This window comes from Coturnix japonica, chromosome 21, assembly GCF_054131305.1.
Source record: "Coturnix japonica strain WE chromosome 21, WE-NBRP24, whole genome shotgun sequence".
In the NCBI taxonomy this organism is placed as follows: domain Eukaryota; kingdom Metazoa; phylum Chordata; class Aves; order Galliformes; family Phasianidae; genus Coturnix; species Coturnix japonica.
The window spans coordinates 4,752,279-4,774,907 of record NC_140683.1 but is presented as its reverse complement, the minus strand read 5'-3'; the positions used below and the strand labels follow the sequence as shown (position 1 = coordinate 4,774,907).

The following is a 22,629-nucleotide window of genomic DNA, read 5'->3' as shown; positions in this document are numbered from 1 at the left end:
CATTGCTTTGCTGCGTTGGCTCCAACCACGGCTCGGAGCCGTTCTGCGTTACTGTGTGCCTCCGAGCTGCCTGAAAACACTGTTCCTCTCTCCCTGCCTTCTCCCTTTTTCAGATGTGCCCTACTTTGGATACCCCTGCATTGAATGCCTGAGGAGCTCCGGCGGATCCTGAGCCATGTCGCAGATGTTGCACATAGAGATTCCCAACTTTGGGAACACCGTGCTGGGCTGCCTGAACGAGCAGCGCCTGCTGGGGCTGTACTGCGATGTCTCCATCGTGGTGAAGGGCCAGGCCTTCAAGGCACACCGTGCCGTGCTGGCTGCCAGCAGCCTCTACTTCCGAGACTTGTTCAGCGGGAACAGCAAAAATGCCTTTGAGCTGCCGGGGACGGTGCCCCCTGCTTGCTTCCAGCAGATCCTCTCCTTTTGCTACACCGGCAAGCTCACCATGGCGGCCAGCGAGCAGCTGGTGGTGATGTACACGGCGGGCTTCCTGCAGATCCAGCACATCGTGGAGAAGGGGACAGACTTGATGTTCAAGGTGAGCTCGCCCCACTGTGACTCTCAGACCGCCATGATCGAAGACCCCTCCTCAGAACCGCAGAGCCCCTGCAACCAGCTGCAGTCGGCCTCGGCGCCCTACGTCATGTCCCCCTCCATGCCCATCCCTCTCCTCACCCGTGTCAAGCACGAGAGCCTGGAGCTGCCGCCGGCCACCGTGCCGGGCCTACCTGCCAAGCGGCCCCTGGAGCCAGGCACACGCGATGGCCCCGCAGGAGCAGGTCCTGCTGCCGGCCCGCTGAAGCTGTCGCGTGTCTCCTACTATGGGGTGCCCAACCTGGCCTCCCTCCTGCCCACCGTGCAGCAGGTGCAGTACTCGCAGGGGGAGCGCACCAGCCCCGGCGCCAGCAGCATTCCCACCACCGACAGCCCCACGTCCTACCATAACGAGGAGGATGAGGAGGATGACGAGGCGTACGACACCATGGTGGAGGAGCAGTACGGGCAGATGTACATCAAGTCCTCAGGAGGCTATTCTGGTAAGGAGCACGCTCTGTCCTTTGGTTTTCTGCTCTCTATGAGGTTTTGTTTGGTGCTTTTGCAGTGGGTTGGGGCTGGTTGGTGAGCTGGTGGCTCTGTGGCTTTGCTGGTTTGCAGAGGGCCCAGTGCTGGGACATCCTGAGGGCAGCAGGCACCTCCGAGTGTGGCACAGTGCCACTGCTCATGGCTGTGTGCTCTGGTGCCTTGGGCCACCTTCTGGGCTCTGTGCGGTGCCCGGCCTTTTGAAACATGCAGTGCAATGTGCTTGTGTCCCTTCCTCCAAACATCATCATGAAAATCATCCCCATAGATGTTTTTTGATGGGCACAGCTGTGGGAAGGAGCACAGGAGGACCGCTATCCCCATACATGCACTAACAGCCATTCCTCTGCCAGGCTTGTCTGGTGCACTGGAGTCAAGCAGGGAAAAGCACTTGGAGTCCCACTGATATCGTTTTATTGCTGTATGGGAGCAACCACAACCATGACTCCTCGCAGTGGTGATGCTGTTTCGCCATCAGAAATATTTGCTGAGTGAAGGACCCCCTAAACCTCTGTGCTGTGTCCCCACCACAGGGCTGTGCCAGCAACCTGCCCTCTGATACTGGCCTCAGGCTGAGCCGAATTCAGGCTGCTTTCCTCCACACCGGGTTTGTTTTTATTTTGTATTGTGTTTTCTGACTGTAGAGCACGCAGCGAGTAATATGGGCTTGTCCTCAGCGCCGAGCGCTCAGAGCATTATTCTTCAGAGAAACGGGATTATAGCCTTGTGTGCCGTGTTTGCCTTTAACCGTCATGGGGCCAGTGCATAGGGAGCAGCAGAACAAAACCCATCCTGCAGGCTGCTGGAAGCTTGGGGCAGGGGGAATGCTGTGCTGTAGAGCAGCTCTGAGAGATGCTCCAAGGCCTTTGAGCATTCCTGGGCATCCATGAGCCCTTTGGTGTGTGTGCAGCGGGGCGTCCTGATGAGGGGAGGCTGTGCTGCTTTCTCTGGGGGCTGTTAGGATGGAGCTGTGCCCCACACAGGGCTGCGCTGCCCTCAATCTCTTCCTCAGCCACACATTTTGAGGGGAGTTTCCTGTTTTAATGAAGCCAGCTCTGGTATCGAGCTTCCCGGAAAACGGGGCACACACAAAAAGAAGGAGATTAAAGAAAGAAATAAAACCTAAGCTATTCCATTATGGTCGGGACTTGTCGAGCTAACTGTGTTTTAATTACTCAGGATAAACCGTACCCTCAAAAGGTGCAGAATAATAAAACCATAAGATGGAAGAGAGCGAGCCGGCTAATCCCGCTGCTGGCATGGAGCTCCTGCAGCCTCACAAAGGCCGGGGGGGGAGGGGGCAGCAGCTTCAAACACATTGCCAGGGTTTCCAGGAGCCCCGTTTGGAGAAACAAAAACAAAGCAAAGCAGAGCGCGGCACATCAAGCCCCGTGTTTCAGGCTTTTATTTTTCTTTTCCTCCCTTGATTTCTGTGCTTTGCCCCCACCTGGCAGTGCTGGGGTGGCCCTGACAGTGGTATTGCCCAGTGCTTAGCACGGAGCCCCAAATTCAGGCTCGTCTGCTCACATCCAGCCCAATTCTACGTTCGGAAGCCATCCCCGCCGCCGGGCTGTGAGATGCGCACCGTGACCTTGGCAAAGGGCTTTGCTGGGAGGAGAGGAGCGGGACGCAGCCCTGCTTAAAGTGCTGAGAATCTGCAGTGTGAACCTGAGGAAAATCCCTGCGATGCGGGGAAGGAGCTGCAGAGGAACACGAGGACAGGTGCACACCTGGAGCGCCGCGGTGGCAGCGCCGCAGCAAAGCGCCTGATTCCATCCATCGCTCCGGATGTGGAGCTGCTGAAGCTCAACGAGGTTCCTAACATCTAACGGGGAGAAACACGCAACTCAAGGAGACGTTAAACAAAAGCCAAAGTATTTTTATCCCTAATTACAGCGCCGTGGGCCCGCTCTGAAGTGGGCTGCGGCAGGACGTGCAGATGCGCTGCTCTGCGCACTGCTCCCGGCTCACTGCTCGCAGCTGCGACGCGCTGATGCCGATGGGAAGCAGTGGGGTTGTGTGAGGTGAGGGTCCGACCCCTCTGCCTGTCACTGCTTAGTGTTTTTAGGGGGGTTAGATCTGGATACAGCAAAGCTCCAGGATGGCAAAAGGCTGGGCTTGGAAGTTATGAAATCTTACGCTGACAGGAGCGCCCGTCATTAAAAATTCATCTAAAATAGCCATTATGGAAGAGTTGTAGTAATTAGCTGAGAGAATAGTTTTCTCTCCTGGCCTCTGATTCCTGGCAGTGAGGATGGAGGGCACAAAGCAGCCCTGACCCGCTGCCATCCGCAGCCAGCAGGAGCAGTGCAAGCAATGGAGCTGGGCAGGACGATGTCACCTGCGAGGGATCAGGGCATCTTTTAGGACTGTAGGGCAGCTCCTGTCCACTAACCAGAGTGTCCCCCCTGGTTTTTCATGGGGGCTGTGGTTGCACACACCCCGTGCCCCAGGTCAGGCACTGCTGCCCTTTTTAGGCATTAAACTCATGGCGGTTTCCCCCCCGTAAAGCACAGATGTTTAATTTTAGGCTGGCAGATGTTTCACTCCTGGCTGAGGTCTGCAGCGAGGCAAGATAGGGGTATTTATAAAGCAGTAATATTTTTCCTATACTAATTCCAGATTACCTCCCTGTATAAATAGGTCACAAATCAAATCTCTGCATTCCAGCACGTTGTTATACACGTCCTGTTTGTGCAATGTAAACCAGCACAGGGCAGGGCTGTGCCGCTCCGTGGGCTGTGCTGTGCTGTGCTGTGCTGTGCTGTGCTGTGCTGTGCTGTGCTGTGCTGTGCCAGCTCACCCCAGGGATGCTGCGGTGGGGTGAGCCCTTGGCCTGAAGGATGTAAGCTAACGGGGTAAAGCTGTTCAGGGAGGAACTTCTCAGGAGAGAACGTGAAAATGATCCGTGCGTTGGCACAGAGCAGATGGAGGTGATTCTGTAGCCGTGGGCTCGTGACTTGTGGCTTCCCATTGCAGCTCTGCGCCCGGGCGCTTCCCACTGCAGTGCTCTCTGCTGCATCCTCGCAAGTTGCAGATGCAAAATGAAATCCGTGCCTGGCGAGCAGCTCTCTCTGCTTCCTCTGCAGCGCTTCCTGCTCCCCTGGCTGGGGTGGGCTCTGTCCAGGCAGAGCTGCCCCAAACAATGCCCGGCATTGTTCGTGTTGGAAGGAGCTGCTGCCCTCTGAAGATCCACATTAATTAGCAGCGAATACTGTCCTGTTCTTCCGAGCACAGTGGCCAAACAGAGTTGCTTTCTTTGAGAACATGGGAGCAAAGTGTCCCTTGTGCTCTGCATCTTTACATAACTGTTCTGTGCCATGCCGGCCGTCTGCTGGGAGCAGTCCTGAACCTCCCAGGGCTTGTTGCTGGCACTGAATTTGTGCCTGTGTTGGATGGAGGCTGATCCCAAAAATGAGTTGTGCCCACGTGTAAGGAAAAGTTGGTAGACAGCAAGACAGGGGTGACCAAAGTGTGTTAGTGGATTGCCCCGGATTTGTTTTTTAATGGGAAATTAGTGTGTGAGCAGTGGGAGATGTGTGTTTGTCCCACCTGCTGCAGGGGCTGGCTGCTGCACTGCACTGCTCGCACAAGGATGTGGCCAGGGGAACATGGCATGTGCAGAGCACTGCTAATGGATTTCTGGGGTCTACAAAGCCCTTCAGGCACAGGTAGCACAGTGAGCACCAGCCCTGTGCTAGAACCCTGCCTGCTTCAGGGCTGTATGGGAGCACAGAAAGCTGTGGGTGAATGTCGGCTTTGGGTGTGTTTGCTCTGTGTGCTGCCCATTAATTTTGGGGTGCAGCAGAAGTGCAGCAGTCCCTTCTGTTCCTGCCTGCACACTGTGAGCACAGCTGTGCCGTGATGGAGAAAGGTGCAAGCCTGGAAGCAGAAATGTGGTTGTTCTGCTGTTCTTGGTCCCGAATCATGCAGCAAAGTGCTGTGCTGGGATGGTGCAGTAGGTTGGTCCCATCCATGCGCTGCAGGGCTGCCTGGTGTGCCATTGCCTCTGAATGAGTCTGCAGATGGGGCTGTTGTATGTGGACAGGGGAAATGTCACCTGAGCAGGAGAGTTAAGGTACCAAAGGAGGTATTACGGAATTTGGGTGATCTGTTGCCTGTTTTGGAGCCCACTATTGGGTTGCCAGCCCACCCCAAGGATGCCAGGGTAAGCTGTCTCTGCATGCAAACCCCATTTGCAGGTGGTGGGGGGCAGGTGTGGAGAGCTGCTTGCCCACACCGAGGAGTCATCTGGAGGCAGGTAGAGCATCACTGGGTGCAGGAGCCTTCCGTGGCACCAAGCCCCTCTGTGGGCTGCACTGCTTCCATCCAGGGCATTCTTGGAGAAGCTGCAACGCACCCTCCTTGTGACACTGCACCTCCCCCATGCACTGCATTAATCTTTTTCCCTTTTAATTTTGAAGTTGCACAAGAAAAGCCGGAGCAGATCCCGCTGGAGAACCGCTCCTGTGTCCTCATCCGCCGGGATCTGGTTGCCCTTCCAGCCAGTCTCATCAGCCAGATCGGGTACCGCTGCCACCCAAAGCTCTACTCCGAGGGGGACCCAGGGGAGAAGCTGGAGCTCGTCGCAGGTAATGAGGGGCAGCACCTGTTTGGTTTGGGAACTGCTGGGGATCTCTGCTGTTGGTCTGCATGAAATGTGTTCTTCTTCCCATGCCACTGCAGGAGCTGTGCGTGCCCTTGCTTTGTCTTTCTGGATTATTCATCACCAATCATCTTTAAAAAAAAAAAAAATTGGAAAAAAAAAAAAGTTCTGAGTTTCCTTTAATTTGCTGATAGAAAAATGTGTCATTAACAGGATTTATTCAATTGAATTAATTTAGCGTTTTAATTGAATTCTGCAGCTTGTGTTCTTCCTGATTGGTGTGGGCTGCATGGCAATTGTATTTTGATTTCGATGAGCGGATCTTTTTTTGTTGTTGTTGTTGCTGGAAAAATGATCATAATAATTCATCAGGCTAAAAGATTTACAAAGCATCGGAAGTGAAATGGGTGCCGGTGAGCAAGCTTTGCAAAACCCATCCAAAAACTGGGGGTGTTTCCAGCTGCCAAGTTGGGAGGAGAAGAAGGAATGGGTTTGGTTTGGACCTTTCTCGCATACTTATTTTCAGAGTGGTGGGAAACATGCAGTCAGTGGGGACCTGGCTGCCCCCCAGTGCTGGGTTATGGCCCTGCTGGGTGCAGCATGGAGCCCTTGAGCTGCTGTTATGGGTCTGGATTGCAGAGTCTGCTGCATGGCTGCAGTGCCCAGACCTGATTCCAGCCCCACGAGCCATGGGCTGCACACTGGCTGGGGGCACCTCGGCTTCATTTACATTTTTCCATCTAGAAAAAGAACTGAATGTCTCTACCCAACAGCAGCTGCCTGGGCTGGTTTCCCTCTGCTGAAGCAAAGCTGCCCATGGCAGCACTCGGCATTCCCTCTGCTGGTTCATCCCCTGCCATCGCACTGCAGCCTGTTACCACCCTGCATCCTTCAGCACACGCCTCTGGGAACCCCCCCAAGCATTTCCCTTTGTCTCAGGCTTTTCTGCCACCGTGGATTCTGCAAACTTCAGCAGCTCTGTCTGCACAGCCTTAAGCTGGCCTTGCGGCAGTGGCAGTAAATCCGAAGGGCAGACACAGTTTGAGGAGCTGCTGTGACATCCAGAGCAGCATTCACCCATTTCCAACTGCTTTTGTCCATGAAATCTGGGCTCTGGGCACTGCCTTGCAAACCTAGGAGGGATTCTGTTTCTCCATTAGGTGTTTGTATGTCTTGAGAGCAAATGGTGTCCTTCTTTCTGTGCTAGATGGGGATTTTGTTCTCATTTTAGTTATTTTCTCCACTCTTTCACTTGAGAAAAGAGAAAGCCAATCACTTTGGGCTTTTCTTCCTTCAAAGAGAACAAACAGTCCGGTTGTATGTACGGTACCACGTGTTCAGTGTGTCTTTGTCCTCTCGTTTGGCTCCCGCAGACCCTCCTGCACAGACTGCCCATTGCCAGGCTCTCTCCCTGCCCTGCAGTGCAGCACAGCCCATCCTCACCCCCAGTTCTTCCTCTCTTCCAGGCTCAGGTGTTTACATCACACGGGGGCAGCTGATGAATTGCCACTTATGTGCCGGTGTCAAACACAAAGTGCTCCTGAGACGTCTCCTGGCCACGTTCTTCGATCGGTACGTCCCACTCTCCCAAGGGACCCCAAGTATTTGCTGCTGTTCTAAGTGTGCCGGCGGGTGATGTGTGAGCGTGTCACCCTCTGGGTCTGCCACACTTCTGTGCCATTTCCCAGCAATGACTGAACCTGAACATCAGGTTTTCCAATACCTTGCCTTAAAGCCTCCGATCTCGGTGCCCCTCCTTGCACTGAAGGTGCTGTGTGTCCCGCTGGGCTGTGGGTACCCGGTGTGAGGGTGTTGCTTTGCCTCTCCTGCAGGAACACACTTGCCAACAGCTGTGGAACCGGAATCCGCTCCTCTACGAGTGACCCCAGCAGGAAACCTCTGGACAGCAGAGTCCTGAACGCCGTGAAACGTAAGGAGGGGGGTTTGCTGCTGCTGGGGTGGAAGTGCATGCTGAGAGTACAGCCAGAACCTGAGCAAGGAAGGCCGTCTCTGGGGAAATGTTATGGTGAAATTAGGTGAAATTGATTTTATTATGTCAGGTTTTTGGGTCTGGATTTAATTTTTTTGTTTGGCAGCATCTTAATAGGAAGCGTCATCAATACTCAACTGTTTCACTGTGCTTTAAAACATCAGTTTTGTAGTTAATTATGGGGTGCTCTAAGAAGGAAAGCAAAATGATGGCTTTTGGCAGCACTCAGTGCTGGATACTGCTGGACTGGGTCTCAGTGCCCTGGCTTCCATGCCCTGGGTTGTTTGAGGCCGAGGTCTGGGGGTTCAGCTGCTGACCCTCAGCAGGGAGCAGCCTTTGGCACTGTGCAGCCCATCCCACCTGCAGTTGGTGTGTGAAGGAGAGGAAGGGTTCTGTCACCCCATTGGGGTCTGCGTGGCAGATCTGGCTGTAAATATCACACTGAGCTCTGCAGAGAGGAATGGAACGACGAATGTTCAGTACACAGATACAGAAGCACTGCAGGGGCTGCTGCCTGAGTGTGGTGCTTCCACAGCTCTGGCCAGGCAGGCAGTGACCCAGCCAAGCTTTGCTGTTGTGTATAGGGGCACTGGATGATTTTTCAGGTGTTTCACAGGGAAATATTCAGGGCACGAGCTGTAGTTGGTCATTATTCGTCAGAGGTTTTGCTCTGTAACATCAGAGCTGTTGGTGGATCCATTGGTGGGTGCTTGGGAGCCCATTACTCTAGGGCTCAGTCCCTCTCCAGGCCCCTCCTATGCCCCCCATCTGCCCATCCCTTGGGATGAGGAGTGCTGTTCTCAGTGTGGCAGGGAGCTCTGACATCCATCCAAGTGCTGGGCTGCAGTGTTGCCCTGCACCGGGGACTGGTGCTGCTGCCCGCCCGCCCTCAGTGCTGTGTATCCCTGTCTTTGCAGTGTATTGTCAGAATTTTGCCCCAAGCTTTAAGGAAAGCGAGATGAATGTCATAGCAGCTGATATGTGCACCAATGCCCGCCGGGTCCGCAAGCGTTGGCTCCCGAAGATCAAATCCATGCTGCCCGAGGGGATGGAGATGTACCGCACCGTGATGGGCTCCACCACAAACAGCGTCCCTCTGGATCCCGAATTCCAGCCCAGCTCTGCTCAGGTCTTTGAGCAGCAAATCTATGCAGAAAGGAGGAGCGATTCAGGAACTATAGTAGCATTAAGAACTAACACAGTGAGCGTCGATCTGAGCAATGGATCCAGCCAGTCCTTCGAACAGAGCGAGGATGCCGAGGGCGCCGGCTCTGTCATACAGGAGGCGGCTGCCACGGATGCCATGGCATCGGATACCCAAAGCACTCCCCAACCTTTTGAACAGGGCTCGGGCCCCTCCAGCCGGCCCGAAACTCCGGTGAGAAGACCGGATGGCACTTATGGAGGGACTTTATAGAGAGAGCAAACGTTTTGTGACCTATAAGGGATCTGTAATACTAAAGCTGCTTGCATGCATTACTAATACGAAACAAAAATGTGATCAAGCCACTTACCTACTGAACTGCTACTGTTGCCTGAAAAAAATGTGATTTTTATTCTGCTTGTATTTAAAATTGATGAAGGAAATAATCGCATTCGTTATACTGTAAACGATAGGTCTGTGGCGACCTACTTTAAAAAAAGAGAAAACTCTTGGGCTCCTTTTTTTGATACCCCTGAGGTTAGTCTGTGCGATTGTAGCTTTTTTGGGTCTTTTTTTTTTGTTTCCTTTATTATTATTTTGGTTTTATCTTCTATTTTTTCTTTTTTTCTTTTCTTTTTTTTTTTTAAAGAAGGGGAGGAGAAAAACTCGACAACCCCCCCACTCCCCCATCACCACCCATCCATTCCTCAGCTCGGAGGTAAAGCCATCGCTCACCTTGTCCTTAGCAGTGAGTTGTGCATCGTGGAGCGCTGGGGTTTGGTTTGCTGGGGTGCGTGGCACAGGGTGGGGGAAACTGCTCCATGCTTCTGTTGGTGGAAGGTCAGTGGGATGCAGGATGTGTGATGCAGGATGCAGGATGTGGCTGTTCCTCTCGGTGTTGCCCCTCTCGGTGCCACCAGGCGCTGGGTTGGTTCCTCTCCCCCTCCTGCTCTGAGCTGCTCCGCTGCGTTGGGTTCTCCTCGCCCCTGCACCCACTTCTGTGCCTGAAGCAGATTAGGTGCATAAAAGCTGTTTTCTTCTTTTGTTCTTTTATTTTTAATTGCAAGCAAAGAGCTTTGTACCCCTCTTTGGTCTTTGTCTCATCCTGCTGGGAAGAAGCCTTCACACCTGTCTACCCGTTGCCCATCCCAGGCTGCTGTCCTCGGGGCACAGCAATGGAGCTGTGGTGGGTTTGGCTCAGCAGGACGTGCTCAGCTCAGTGCTGGGGATGGAGGTGTGCAGTGCTGGGCATGAGGCAGGCCTGGCATTGCTGAGAATGGCTGCTTTTGCTTTCATTTCTAATTGTTACTATGATGGAAGGGCCTGCGTTGAGGTACTTAGGGTGTCCGGGTCTCCGGATGAGTGCACCACAGGTGGTCGCTTTGGGCTCCCAGGGCCCTTTCTTTCTTTCCCAGTTTGGTTCCTGAATCCAGGCAGCGCTTTGCTCAGGGTTTCTTTCTGTCTCTGTGTTGAAGGGGAGGGGCGAGAGGCTGACCCAGCCTTTGGCCACGTGTTTTGTTTTCTTTGATACTTGAAGCTGTTTTTTGGCACCGTGATTACGAAGCTGTCCGGCACTTGGCGTGTTCTGCTGTTCTTTGTCCTGAGACCAAGAAATGCCGGGCTCCTCTCTGCCCCCCACACTGGATAGCACACGGGGCAGCCCCTGCCCCAGCCCCAGTGGCAATGGATGTGATATGGAGGGCACAGGACTGCCACTGCCCCAGCCCCATTTGCACTTTACCCACATGCACCAACACCCACTCCTCCCGACACATGGTGCTGCCCCAGCCCAGCATGGCGCTGTGATTCGGGCTTCCCCTCCCATCCTCCCCATGGAGCTGAGGGTCCCACAGCCCAGGGGTGCCCCGTTGCCCTCTGAGGTCCCCCCAGTGTTGCTGGCTGCCCAGCATGGGGCTGAGCATCCCCACTGTGCCCCTGTGTGGAGCACTGCGGGGTCTCCTCTTCCTCCCCCCTTTGGATGGGGCTGCATGGGCTCCCTGCTGGCTCAAGAAGCCCCGAGCGAAGTGCTCCCAGACAGCACCAGGGACAGGAGCAGCAGCAGCAGTACTTGAATGGCTTAGGGCAGAGAGTCTGAAGAGAGTCGAGTTGCACAGTGAAAATATATATTTTTATACCTAGCACAACTTCCTTGTATATTTTTGGGGTTCTTTTATTGTTTGTTTGTTTTTTTTCCTTTTATTTTTTCTTTTTCCTTTCCTTTTTTGTTTTGGTTCTTCTTCGATCTGGGTTCGTTTTATTACTTCTTCTTATTACTAGGAAGGCAAACTTCTAAAATGTGAAGGGCGTTGGGTTTCTCCTTATCTGGTAGATGAGGGCAAGCATTTTGCACTAATGTTTCCTGTGTGTGGAGGATTCATGGTATGTTTGGAACATGTTACGTGGATAATGATTGTATTCTTCCGACAAACACAACCAAGTTCCCCCTTTGAAATACTGAATGTAAATGAGAACAGAGCAGTCCATCGATTGTATGCGGCTTTCCTGAGTGCCTTAGAATCTCTTGATCTCTTTTGTTCCTTCTTTTGTTGTCGGTTTGGTTTGGTTTGGGTTTTTGTTGGGTTTTCTTTTTTCTTTTCCAAGGAAAACAGATGGAGAGAATCAGCTCATAACCACCTCCTTCCTCCTCTTTGTTTACGACACTATTTTAAATTATAGAATTCGGGGCTGCTTTATAATGTGAATAGGAAACTGCGTTCATCTAGGTCTGATAGTGTAAAATCAGAGCATCAGTATTTATGGTATGTCTGCACCTTTATTCCTATGCTTGACTATTAGCAATATTACATGTATATTATATATCTAAAGTTATACCAAGCACCTTTAAAAAAATCAGAGCGCGTGCTCCGTGCAGTCCCCACATCCCTACATCTCCATATCCATGCATCCCTATATCCTGACATCCCTACATCACCGCATCCCTATATCACTGTATCTCCACATCCCTGTATCCTCATATCCCCACATATCTCCTTATCCCCACACCCCCATTTCCCAGCTCCCAGCAGCTGTAGGACCCTCCTCCTCCCAGCTGTGTCCCGGCAGCAGCGGGTGCCGTCCCCATCCCACTATGGGTTGCACATGGACTGGTGGCCTCATGGAGCCACCGGAGCAGGGATCGATGCCTTTCCTGATCGTTTTCCTGCTAAGCTTATGTTGGGATTGCTTATATTTACAGAAATAACTTGCTGTGAGCGGAGAAGGGTGTATGGCCCATTAACCAACCCAAAACCCAGAGCCTCTGGCCGGCTATAAATCCTAAAGGCGGCACAGAGAACTCACGTCTCTTCTGGGGCTCCAACTGCTGTTTAGAAGTGTTCCTGCTGTATAGATGTGTCACGTTGTCAGCCCAGGGCTCGGGGCCACCCCAAAGCCAGGGCTGTCAGGAGCTCCGTGCACCGATAGGGCTGTGCCATGAGTTTCTTCCACTGTTATAGAAGCGTTTTGCACACCAAGGTTGGTTTTTATGTCGAAATTAAGAAAAAAAAAAGAAAAAAAAAAGAAATAATAATAATAATAATAAAAATAATAATAATAAATATATATATATATTAAAAAGAAAAGAAAACAAAGCCAAAACTTGCAATACTGTTTTTAGCAGACGGAATAAATCCACGAACAAATAACGAGATGAAAGGAATGAATGAGTGGGTGGAAAACGACGCTGTAGGGAAAGGCTCTGAACTGTCCTTTGGGGCAGGGGGCGTTGGGTTGGGTCAGAGTGCTGACCCAACTTGGGCTGCTTCAGGGGAAGGCAAAATGAAGGGTTGAGTGGTGCCGTTGTTTTGGAGGCGGCTCCGGCGCTGTGCGCAGTACTGTGACTCCACGACTGTTATCCCTGTGTGTGCTGTAGGACAGCCCCGCAGTACCGCTGAGCTCCGGCTCTCAGCCACGGACGATGCTCGCTTCGTCTTGGTTCTTTTTGATTTTGACTTTGATCGCGCATTATTCACCGGTATTTATGTGCTCTTTACTCTGTGTAGTTCTGACTGTTATTTTGTAGCCACGGCTGATGCCATATAGAGGTAACTAAAACCAGAAATAAAAGGTTAAGGACAAACCCCATCCCCCCCTCCCTTTACCCCTCACCCTCTATCGGATCTGTGCTCACAGCTGTTTTCAGACGACGGAAAATCCATTTAAGAGGAACGAATTTCGCGGCCGGTGCGACCATGAATTGTACAACGCTTTGTAAAGTTCACATTTACAGAATAATAAAGGAAATGATGATTACAGCCCTGCGTGTCTCCTCCTGTGCCACAGCGACGGTCTGGCAATACTGGGAGGGATGGACGCAGAACCGCGAGGCCACGGCTGGGCGCCCCATGCGGTCCTTGCCTCTTCTTTGCTCTTTTTTCACCCCTATTCACCTTTTTTATTCCCCTTTTCCCCCCTTTCCCCCTTTTTTTCCCTGTTCCCCCTTTTCCTTTTTATCTTCTTTCCCTTTATTCCCCCTTTTTCTTCCTTTGTTTCTTTCCCTTTTATCCCCTTTTCCCCTTTCATCCCTTTACCCCCCTCGGTTCCTCCTTTTTCCTCTTTATTTCCCTTTATCTCTTTCCCCCCCTTTCCAACCTTTTCCCCATTATTCCCCTTTTCCCCCTTTTATTCCCCATCCCCCCTTTCCTTCTTTTCCCTTTTTCCCCTTCTTTTCCCCTTTTATCCCATTTTTTTTGCCCCTTTATTCCCTCCTTTCCCATTTTCCCCCTTATATTTCCCTATTTTTCACCCTATTTCAACCTTTTCCTCCTTATTCTTTATTCCCCTTCCCCCTTTTCCCCCCTCTATGTTTTCCCCTCTTCTCACTTCCCCCTTATATTCCCCAACCCCACTGACCCTGTAACCACACAGAACCCATTGGGATGGCAGCACAGAGCCCTGTGCCCGCACAGCGCGCAGCACAGCATTACATAAACCATCCCCAGCTGATTTATTCTAAATGAGTTGTTATCATCAGAATTTTCCTTACGAGCGGCTTTTCTTGCAGACGTCGGTATTTCAGGGAGAGGAGAAAAAAAAAAAGAACAACCCACCCAACCAACCATCGTTCGACCGCTCCAATATTTCAAACTGATTCCTTATAAACACCAGTTCTAAAATTAGGGCTTTGGTGTGCGGTGTTGTCAGAGCAGCTCTATTACGATCTGCAGAGAGTATGGGAAGATAAATGAGTTATTTAACCAAGCCAACGGCCTTGCTGCGGGGATGTGCAGAGAGAAGAGTGCAGGGATGGGGAGCAGTGTGCAGGCGCTGTGTGCCCACTGTGCACGGTGCTGCTGTGCTCCTCTTAGTGCCCCATGTCCTGCATGTGGGACCGCAGCACTTGTCCCTGACCCTGACCTCCACCTACCCAGAGCAAAGCCAGGCAGAGCTGCTCATGTCTGTGGTCCTCATTGGATTGCAGACTATCTGCCTTGGGGCCTTTTGTAGAGAGGTGCTGGGCTTTTGCAGCATTGCATTGCAGCAGCTGCCTTGGCCTCTGCAAGCAGCACTGACCATTGCAAACAGCATTGGTTGTTGCATACATTATTGGATGGTGCAAATAGCATTGACCGTGGCAAACGGTGTTGGTCATTGCAAGCAGTGTCAGTCATCACAAATGTTATTGGTCACTGCAAGAGGCACTGAACATTGCAGACAGGGTTCTATATGGCCTAATTGAAGTTCTTGCCTGACTAATTGCCTGAATTGGTCAGTGCAGACAGTGTTGAGTCAGTGTGAATGGCGTTAACTCTTGCAGATGGCATTCATTGGTCATTGCAAACGGCGCTGGCTGTTAGCATTGCTGCCCTTGGCACTGCAGAAGGAGCAAGGCAGAGCTGCACCCAGCAGAGCACAGCCCCGCAGCGATAAACCTGGCAGAGGAGACGTCCTGATTTATCAGCATTGCAGCACAACGTAAGTACCACGCAAACCTGACAGCAGCACCCACCCGGAGCAGATGCACAGCAGGGTGAGCCGGCCCTGGGAACACCCTGAATGCTTTTGGGGATGCAGAGATTTCCCTCCCACCCTGCCCAGCTCTGAAACCACTGGGCAATGCTGGATGTGGCCCCATCCCTGAGCAGGGCACAGGGGGTGTGCAGTGCTGGGGGTGTCCCACTGCCTCTCTGCAGCCCCATGTGTGAGTGAAGGGTGAGATTTATGTCAGAGAGGAGCAGCGAGCAGCAGCCATAAATCACAGCCATGAGCTCTCCCTGCACCGGCGGCTGAGGAACACTTCACGGCTTCTCTTATTTATATGCATCTTTTGCACTGAGCCATTTTATAATAGACTGTGGAGCAGCACTCCAGCACTGACAATGGCTGATATATATCGTGCAGGACAGAAAATACAAATAAAGGGTGAAGGGTGGGAGCTGCATCACTCAGCGCACTGTGCTGCTCACAGCTCTGCTTCCCCTTGGCTGTACTGCCTCTGTGCTGTCCCTGCTGGGTGGCTCTGGAGCCTGCAGCGATGCCACCATGGTGATGCCCAGGCTGTGAGCCATGGATGGGCACTGCTGGGCTGCACCAGGAGCAGTAAGAGGATCTGGTAATGAAGTTGCTGGCAGCTGTTGGATAGTTGATGAGTGGTGGCTGCCCTCTGTCCCATAGTGGGCTGTGGTGGGGCAGCGGGGTGAGCTGTCCCCATAACATAAAGGCAGAAGTTGCCAATAGGGAAGGAGTGCTGAGACACAGAGTATAGGAGGAGAGAGAAACCTGGAGGGGCTGTAAGCTCAAGCATTGGCCCCAGCTGAAGTTACAGGACATAAATTACAGTGCTTAAAAGCTTCTATAATTTCCCTCCTATTTGATTCACCATAAAGAACCACAATGCCCTCTGCATCCCACCGGCTGATTATACGTTGGTACCAAGACACAGCTCACGCTTAAAATAACATTACTGGAAGGGAGATGGACAAGAGAATTCATTTGAATGGAAATCAATTTGATTAGGAAAGTAAATTACCCCGGCGATATGAGCAGCACATCGTGGTGCTGGAGAATAACCATAATACAAAGCTGTGGCAGCACAGAGCTGGAAGTGTCATCCGTGACACCAGGACACATGGGCAGCTCAAGCTGTGGGTCTGGCTGGATCCCATCCTTCTGCCTCCAGAGGGTGCATAGATGGGGACGTGGCACTATGGGACAGAGCCCATCCATGGGGCAAAGGCTCCCCATCCCCATGGCAGCTGCTGAGCACCAGCACGGCCGAGCCACGCATTGCTGCACTGGGTTATTTGATAAATAATCAATTGGTATTTAATTCCCATGTGATAACTGTCTTATTAAATCTAAATTTAATGTTGTATTTGGGAAACCCTAATTTAAAGCGTTACTGCATGCGCCATCTGGCGTGCTCTCTAAATACAAATGCAATAACATAATTCAGAACTACATCATAAAAGTAAGTTATAAGAGATTAAAATGCACAACTCAGTTCTTCAGTCAAGGCGGCTTTTATGCTTTTTCCCCCTGATTTCAACACAAATCACAGTCGAAACATCCCTGCACCAGGACTGATGCCCTGCAGGGATGTTGGGCAGCAGATGCCGGTGCTTTGGGGGCACAGGGTCACACATCCCACCAACCCAGCACTGCCTAAATCCAATGTGATGAACACCATACTTGGGTACATCAATGGGCCTTCATCCCTGCAGTAAATCTAATACCTGTGCGGAAAAGCCACCCTCTTTTCTCTCTATGTTGAATGAAACATGAGATTCCTTAATAGAGAGGGAAATTAAAATCTAGTTTTATTGCAGTTCCTGTAACTGGTATCTAAGCTATTAATAATCAATCCATTCTTGCTTAAAAGCCAACATTTATCACGCCAGCTAAGATGAGCTGACGGGCACTGGGGGGAAAGTACAATTGACTGCAATTACACTTTGAAAAATGTTATCTGTGCCACTGACCACTGGGGATAAATGATGAGATTTCATTTGTTTCTTCAAGCTCGAGCTTCTTCTTCCCAACTTCTTCCTTTTATTGCTATTTCTTCCCTCTGGCTGCAGCTTGGCCTGGTGAGGAGCTGCTGAGTGCCTGCATTGTGCGTGGTGTGGGTAGAGGGGAAGGGATGTGGGCAGCCCAGAGGGACCCTGCTTACAGCAAGGGCTACATGTCATCCCACTGGCTGTGGGGCACATGGGGACTCTGCTCCCTGCATGTCCCTATGGGGTACTACACATGGGGACACCACTCCTGGCATGTCCCTATAGGATACTGCACATGGGGACACCATACCTTGCATGTCCCTATGGGATACTGAACATAGGGACATCACTCCCTACATGTCCCTATGGGATACTGAACATGGGGTCACCAGTCTTTACATGTCCCTATGGGGTACTGAACAAAGGGATACCACTCCCTGCATGTCCCTATGGGATACTGCACATGGGGACACCACTCTTTACATGTCCCTATGGGGTATTGCACAGGGGGCACCACTCCCTCCATGTCCCTATGGGGTACTGAACATGAGGACAGCACTCCACACTTCCCCATGGTGTTTATGGGTCCCATCCAACCACCCTCTCCTGCAGCAGTGTTGCACTCCCTGTGACGATTCTCCAGACTCCAAACTTTCCAAACGAGTTTTTTTGCAATTCCAAATTAATAATTGTTCTGTCTCGAACAGGGATAATTAAATGCCTGTTCATCCTCATTATTGTCAGCCTTGTGATTTGTTGTTTTCTCTGTAATAAAATTAACCGCTTTAACTAATGGGTGCCAAAAACTTGATAATTAAAGCTGAGCAAATAATTTGCAGCAAACAATTCACCCTCTGGGCCTGCCTGGGCTCAGGGCTTTGACCAGAGCCCTTCCTGAAGCTTTCCAAGATTAAAGGGCTCTCATAGCGGGATGGGTTGTGCACAACCACCTGGTAATGAGGGATAGAACTGAAATCAGGAACAGTTTCTGCTTTGAAGGAGTGGTGATGCACCATTATGGGCTGCATCCCATAGGGCACTGGGGTGCAGTGGTGGTGTGTATGGGGTTCAGCTCAGCTCTGCCCTTAGCTGCACACACAGCCAACGAGGCTCAGATGGATCCAGCCGATGGGAAATGCCTCCTCCCTATAACTTTAAATTAAAAAAGCAATGCTCTGTTTATTGGTTCTTGCGAGTGCCTCCGGAGCGGTGGGCTCATAAAGATCATATTACAGTACAAGCCATTATGCAAAGAGTTTACTATATATACATTTCTAAATGCTTCAGCAAACAGCAGCCTGCTTACGAGCAGAGCAGGATAACTGGTTCGTTTGGGGTAACAAATGATCCTTGATTTGATTTTAAATGTAATGACAGCAAAATTTATTTCTTATTTAATCACTTGCCGGAGCAGTTGAGGATGGGATGGCATTAAACCTCACAATGCAGCATATGAGTACTGAATCCGCTGAAATAGGCATAAGAATATATTATGTTTATAGGATAGAAAAAGATTGTACAGCAATGCATGTAACGAGAATGGGTATTTTTGTCATTTATACAGTAGCTTATATCATTATTTCTTCCCACTTCCAATTTTTCAGTAATAAAAATACAGGGGATGTGATTCTCTTTGCATTACAGATAAACCATCTTGATTCTTTATTAAATATTTTTATTAATCTGAAGTACTACAAAGCATTTGAGCAGATAAATCAGGCTCCGAATAGTCATTTCCTCCCCGCTATGGCTCTATAAAGTGGATTCATTTATGAGCATGCAATACCAGAAAAGAAGGTTTCCATATTCATTAATGCATTCCCTTATGTTCCTATTTTCACGCCCGCGCCTTGCGGGAGCGCTGGGCCAGCAGATCCCCCAGCAAAGCACAGCTCAGCCATCCCATAGTGCTGGTGGGGTCACAATGCAGATGCTGACTCCCAGTCCCTGAACCCAACCTTGGCAATGCACCCAGCGGGCAGCCCTGGGGCTGGGGCTGGGGTTGTAGATGGGGCTGTGCCCATCGCTGTCCCCATGCAGAGGGATGTGGCGATGGAGGGCTGCGTTGCGTTGGCAGCGCTCGACAGCAGCCGTCGGAGGAGGTGGGGGAGGCACAGAGGGATTAAAGCTATTTAAAACACAGCCAGGTGTGCAAACAAGTTTATTCTATTGTAGCAGCGAGCGAATGAATCACGGGCGCTGCCGAAAGGTTACGGCGTTATTTAGGGCTGCCGGGGAGATGTGACATTTGGTGAATGCCTTTGCTGAGGATGTTCCCTCCGTGGGCTCCCTCAATACCCATTGAGACCCCACAAAGTCACTGCCCTGCAGCCCCATCCAGCTCCCAGCACCTGGCAGCCAACGGAGCTTTGGCATTTCAGTGCAGCAGCTGCCTGACAGCTGTTGGCTGTTGGCAATAGGAGCCCTGGAGTGGGATCAAGTGCTGCACCCCTCACAGCCCTGCATCCCATGGCCCCTTCCTGCCCTCACACTGCAGCTGATGAGCATCACATTGGAGCACAGCTGCTGGTTTTCCCCTTTTCCCTGCTGACGGTGCTGGAAGTGGTGCAGGAGGGGTTGCACTGGGATTGCTGGCTCCCAGCTGTTCACCATCAGCATCGGAGCTGCCCAGAGCAGATCAGACCCAGCACAGCTGCAGGGAGCAGAGGGAAGCTCACAGCAGGGCAGTGGGGCTGCACCCAGCATGAACCCTAACCCCAAAGCTGCAGCAGTTCGCCTGGGGTCTCATGGGCACAGCCAGAGACTGAGGAGATTGGGAGGTCCCAGAGAAGCAGAAAACAGCTATCAATGCAGAGCGTTGTCCTCTCACTTCCCGGGCTGTTAGAAAGGATGGAGTGGAAGAGTTTTCCACCTCTGCAAAACAGTGCTCAGGAAGGAAATGAGCAGCCAGGGTTTGTAATTGAGATGGATGAAAAGGCGTCCGGCTTCCCCCAAAGCGATTCAGGCAACGTACTCGAGGAGAATATGAAGTGCGCCGCTCTCTTAAGATCGCCACGCTGCAGCTAAATTATTAATGATGAGGAATGATTTCATATTTAATCTAAAGACTATTAATTACACTGCAGAAGAGCAACGCACCATCCTGAGAGCCCCTCTCACCGGCTGAATAATTCAGAGCTGCCCCATATTTTACCTCCATGCCGAGGCAGGCAGCGATGTGTTCCCATGCAGTGTGATGGTGTTTAGGGTTGGAGGGGACATCCTATGGGGACAGTGATGATGAGGACAGAGCTCAGCCCCCCATAGAGGCACTGGGGCTGTGGGGCTGGAGGGGAGGCTGCCATGGGGCTGTATGGGCTGAGGTGCAGCTGCTCCCATACCCCACTCTGTGCAGATGCAGAAGACAGATGTTTATTTGTCCAGGATTATTTGCTGATCACTGTTACGGTGATCCGAGATGATCATTAAAAAGGGAAATGGGCTGTTTAATAATAATGCTCAGAGCACGCAGTGTGCCTCGCATTATGAGGGTGTTTAAGCACAGGCCCAATTAAGTCCCTCACATCCCTGCAGAATTACCCCGCTTGTTTAAACTATCAGCCAAACTCCAGGCTCCTCGCACTTGAAGGCAATCCTGGAGGCTGGCACTCTGCTAGAGACCCATTCCTACCCTGAAGCTAAATTAAAACCCTATTGTGCTGGTGCTGCTAATATTTCCTGCTCTTGTTTCCAACAATTAAATCGTGACATTCTGCCAAAGCCTGCGAGGAGCCCAGGAAAGGATCTCAACGAGCTGCAAAAGAAGCTACAGCCTGCTTCTATATGCACCCAGGTAACTGGTGGGGGGAAACAGAGGGAAGTAAAAGGCTGTTTAAAGAAGAGATGACTATTTGGTCACGGCTTAAAAGTTGGTACTTAGAAATTCCATGAATTTTAAAATAAAGACATTGTGAGATTTGAACTTTCTTCTGAACGCTCACAAACAGCGGTGCCTAATACCTTCCCCAACCATTAAAGAGCTGAGCTGGAGAGCAGCAAGCACTAAGCACCACGCTGATAGAGCAGTTACACACAGTAATAGAATTGTGTTTGGAGAGGCAGCAAAGGCAGGTATGGAGACCATACATAAACAAGGCCATTACCAGCCAGAGTAAGCGGTGATAGAATTTCATGAATATCCCCACAAAAAGCTTTGTATATTTATAACAATCCACAGAGTCGTTTGGAGCGCAGTCAGGGGCCTTTTGGAGTGATTCGGGAGGTAAATTGTGTAGTGGGGCTGGGCTGCTCTGCACCAGGTATGGGAGATGTGGGCTGCTGCCCATGAGGCAGTGCTGGGATGGGGCACAGGGCTGGATGCTGCCATGGGGGAGTGCTAAGATGGGGCATAGAGGTGGATGCTGCTATGGGACAGTGCTGGGATAGGGGTGGATGTTGCCATGGGGCAGTCATGGGATAGGGTACAGGGGACGGATGCTGCCATGGGGCAGTGCTGGGAAGGGGCACAGGGGTGGATGTTGCCATGGGGCAGCCTTGGGGGCACCCAAGAGGAACAATTCTCCTCTGTCTGCCCACTGAAGTGGCTGAGGGGTGACAGACGGGCATTTCCACATCCCAGGAAAAGAATAATCCAGGATTCATCAGCCTTAAAGTGCCAGGATGGGGCTCGGAATCCACACAGCAGCCTCAGCATATTTATTGCTTTAATTTAAATAAATAGCTGCTTCAGACTTAGCAAAACTTCTTGCTGCAACTTTTGCAGAACCCAAGCACACGCAATACCAGGCATGGAGCTCAAAGACGAGCCTAATAACATGCTAATTGCGATTCATAAATTATATTGGGGATGCCTGGGACTATTGAAGATCCTGGATGAAGTTGAGGGAATCAAATGTTGTTTCTGCATTTAGAATAAGATAAGAATATTTTATTTCAAGGTCTCATTATATAAGTGAAGCAGTTTGTAGTTATTAGGTAGAAGTTATTAGGTACAAAGACTGCAGCTCCTGTCTGTCCAGCTGTCTGAAATAGAACTAACAATATGCCTGTATAAACTAGCAACAATGTATGTTTTAGTGTTTTGTTGTACGCATTGTAAAAATATACAAGTCGTGACATACCTAAGGATGTGCCTGAAGAGATATCGGGAAGGACTGGAATCACCACCACCCTCACCTCCCCCCGGCTCTTTGTTTAACAAAGGCGTCTGGGACAGAATTGAAGAAGCTTTGAAGGGAATCAACATATCAATACGATAAGAGTACCGAGACATCTTGGAGACAGAAACAGCAGGATGGCGACTGACAAGATACCAAGTGAACTAACAAATTTCAGAATGTAATTAACAAATGCAAACCTCGGGTAAAATTGTAACCTGTAATACCCAACCAAAGGGGAGAGGGGAGGGGAAAACATATGGGAGAAAAGGTATAAAAACTGTAACATCATGTCTATAGGTGCGCTTCTGCCATCAGGGCGCCCGCCATTGCAATCGCGAATAAAAACTGCTTTTATCAGAGATACCGTCCTGACCAAAAATTATTGAGGATATTTCCAACAATTTGGGGGCTCGTCCGGGATTCATTATCGCTTCTTGGGGTGTTCCCCACTGCACTGGACAGGATAAGTGCACTCCGCTGATTTTAGCGGTCCTGTCTGGGTGGTGAGGTGACTCCTCGGGACAGCCGATAGGAAACCGAGATTGTTACATAAAGGACGGACTCTGTGAAAGCCAAGGGGCTAGGCAGGCACAGGTGTTAACCCTTGCAGACCCGGAAAATTCGTGCACGGATCAAGGTAAGGGAATTTAATTCTTATCTTGGGTTGAGACTCTTGAGTGTGTGTGGCTGGCACAGGTGTTAACCCTTGCAGACCCGGAAAATTCGTGCACGGATCAAGGTAAGGGAAT

General features: G+C 50.9%; 2 protein-coding genes across 6 annotated transcripts in view; both read left to right on the top strand.

Moving 5' to 3' along the window:
* NACC2 (NACC family member 2) overlaps window positions 1-13,076 on the top strand; it is a 36,416-nt gene extending 23,340 nt beyond the window's left edge. For all 5 annotated transcript variants that reach the window (XM_015878889.3, XM_085521159.1, XM_085521157.1 and 2 more), the window contains exons 2-6: window positions 114-1,040; window positions 5,508-5,675; window positions 7,156-7,261; window positions 7,522-7,619; window positions 8,597-13,076. In XM_015878889.3, coding sequence (XP_015734375.2) covers window positions 176-1,040; window positions 5,508-5,675; window positions 7,156-7,261; window positions 7,522-7,619; window positions 8,597-9,096 — 1,737 coding nt within the window. In that variant the 5' untranslated portion in view covers window positions 114-175 and the 3' untranslated portion in view covers window positions 9,097-13,076. The remainder of the gene's footprint in view (window positions 1-113; window positions 1,041-5,507; window positions 5,676-7,155; window positions 7,262-7,521; window positions 7,620-8,596) is intronic.
* On the top strand, window positions 11,629-12,467 carry LOC107321716 (uncharacterized). The gene is given in 5 exon segments (XM_085521163.1): window positions 11,629-12,087; window positions 12,090-12,203; window positions 12,206-12,250; window positions 12,253-12,328; window positions 12,331-12,467. Coding segments are annotated over 5 exon segments (831 nt in total).
* Window positions 13,077-22,629: the final 9,553 nt, after the last annotated feature.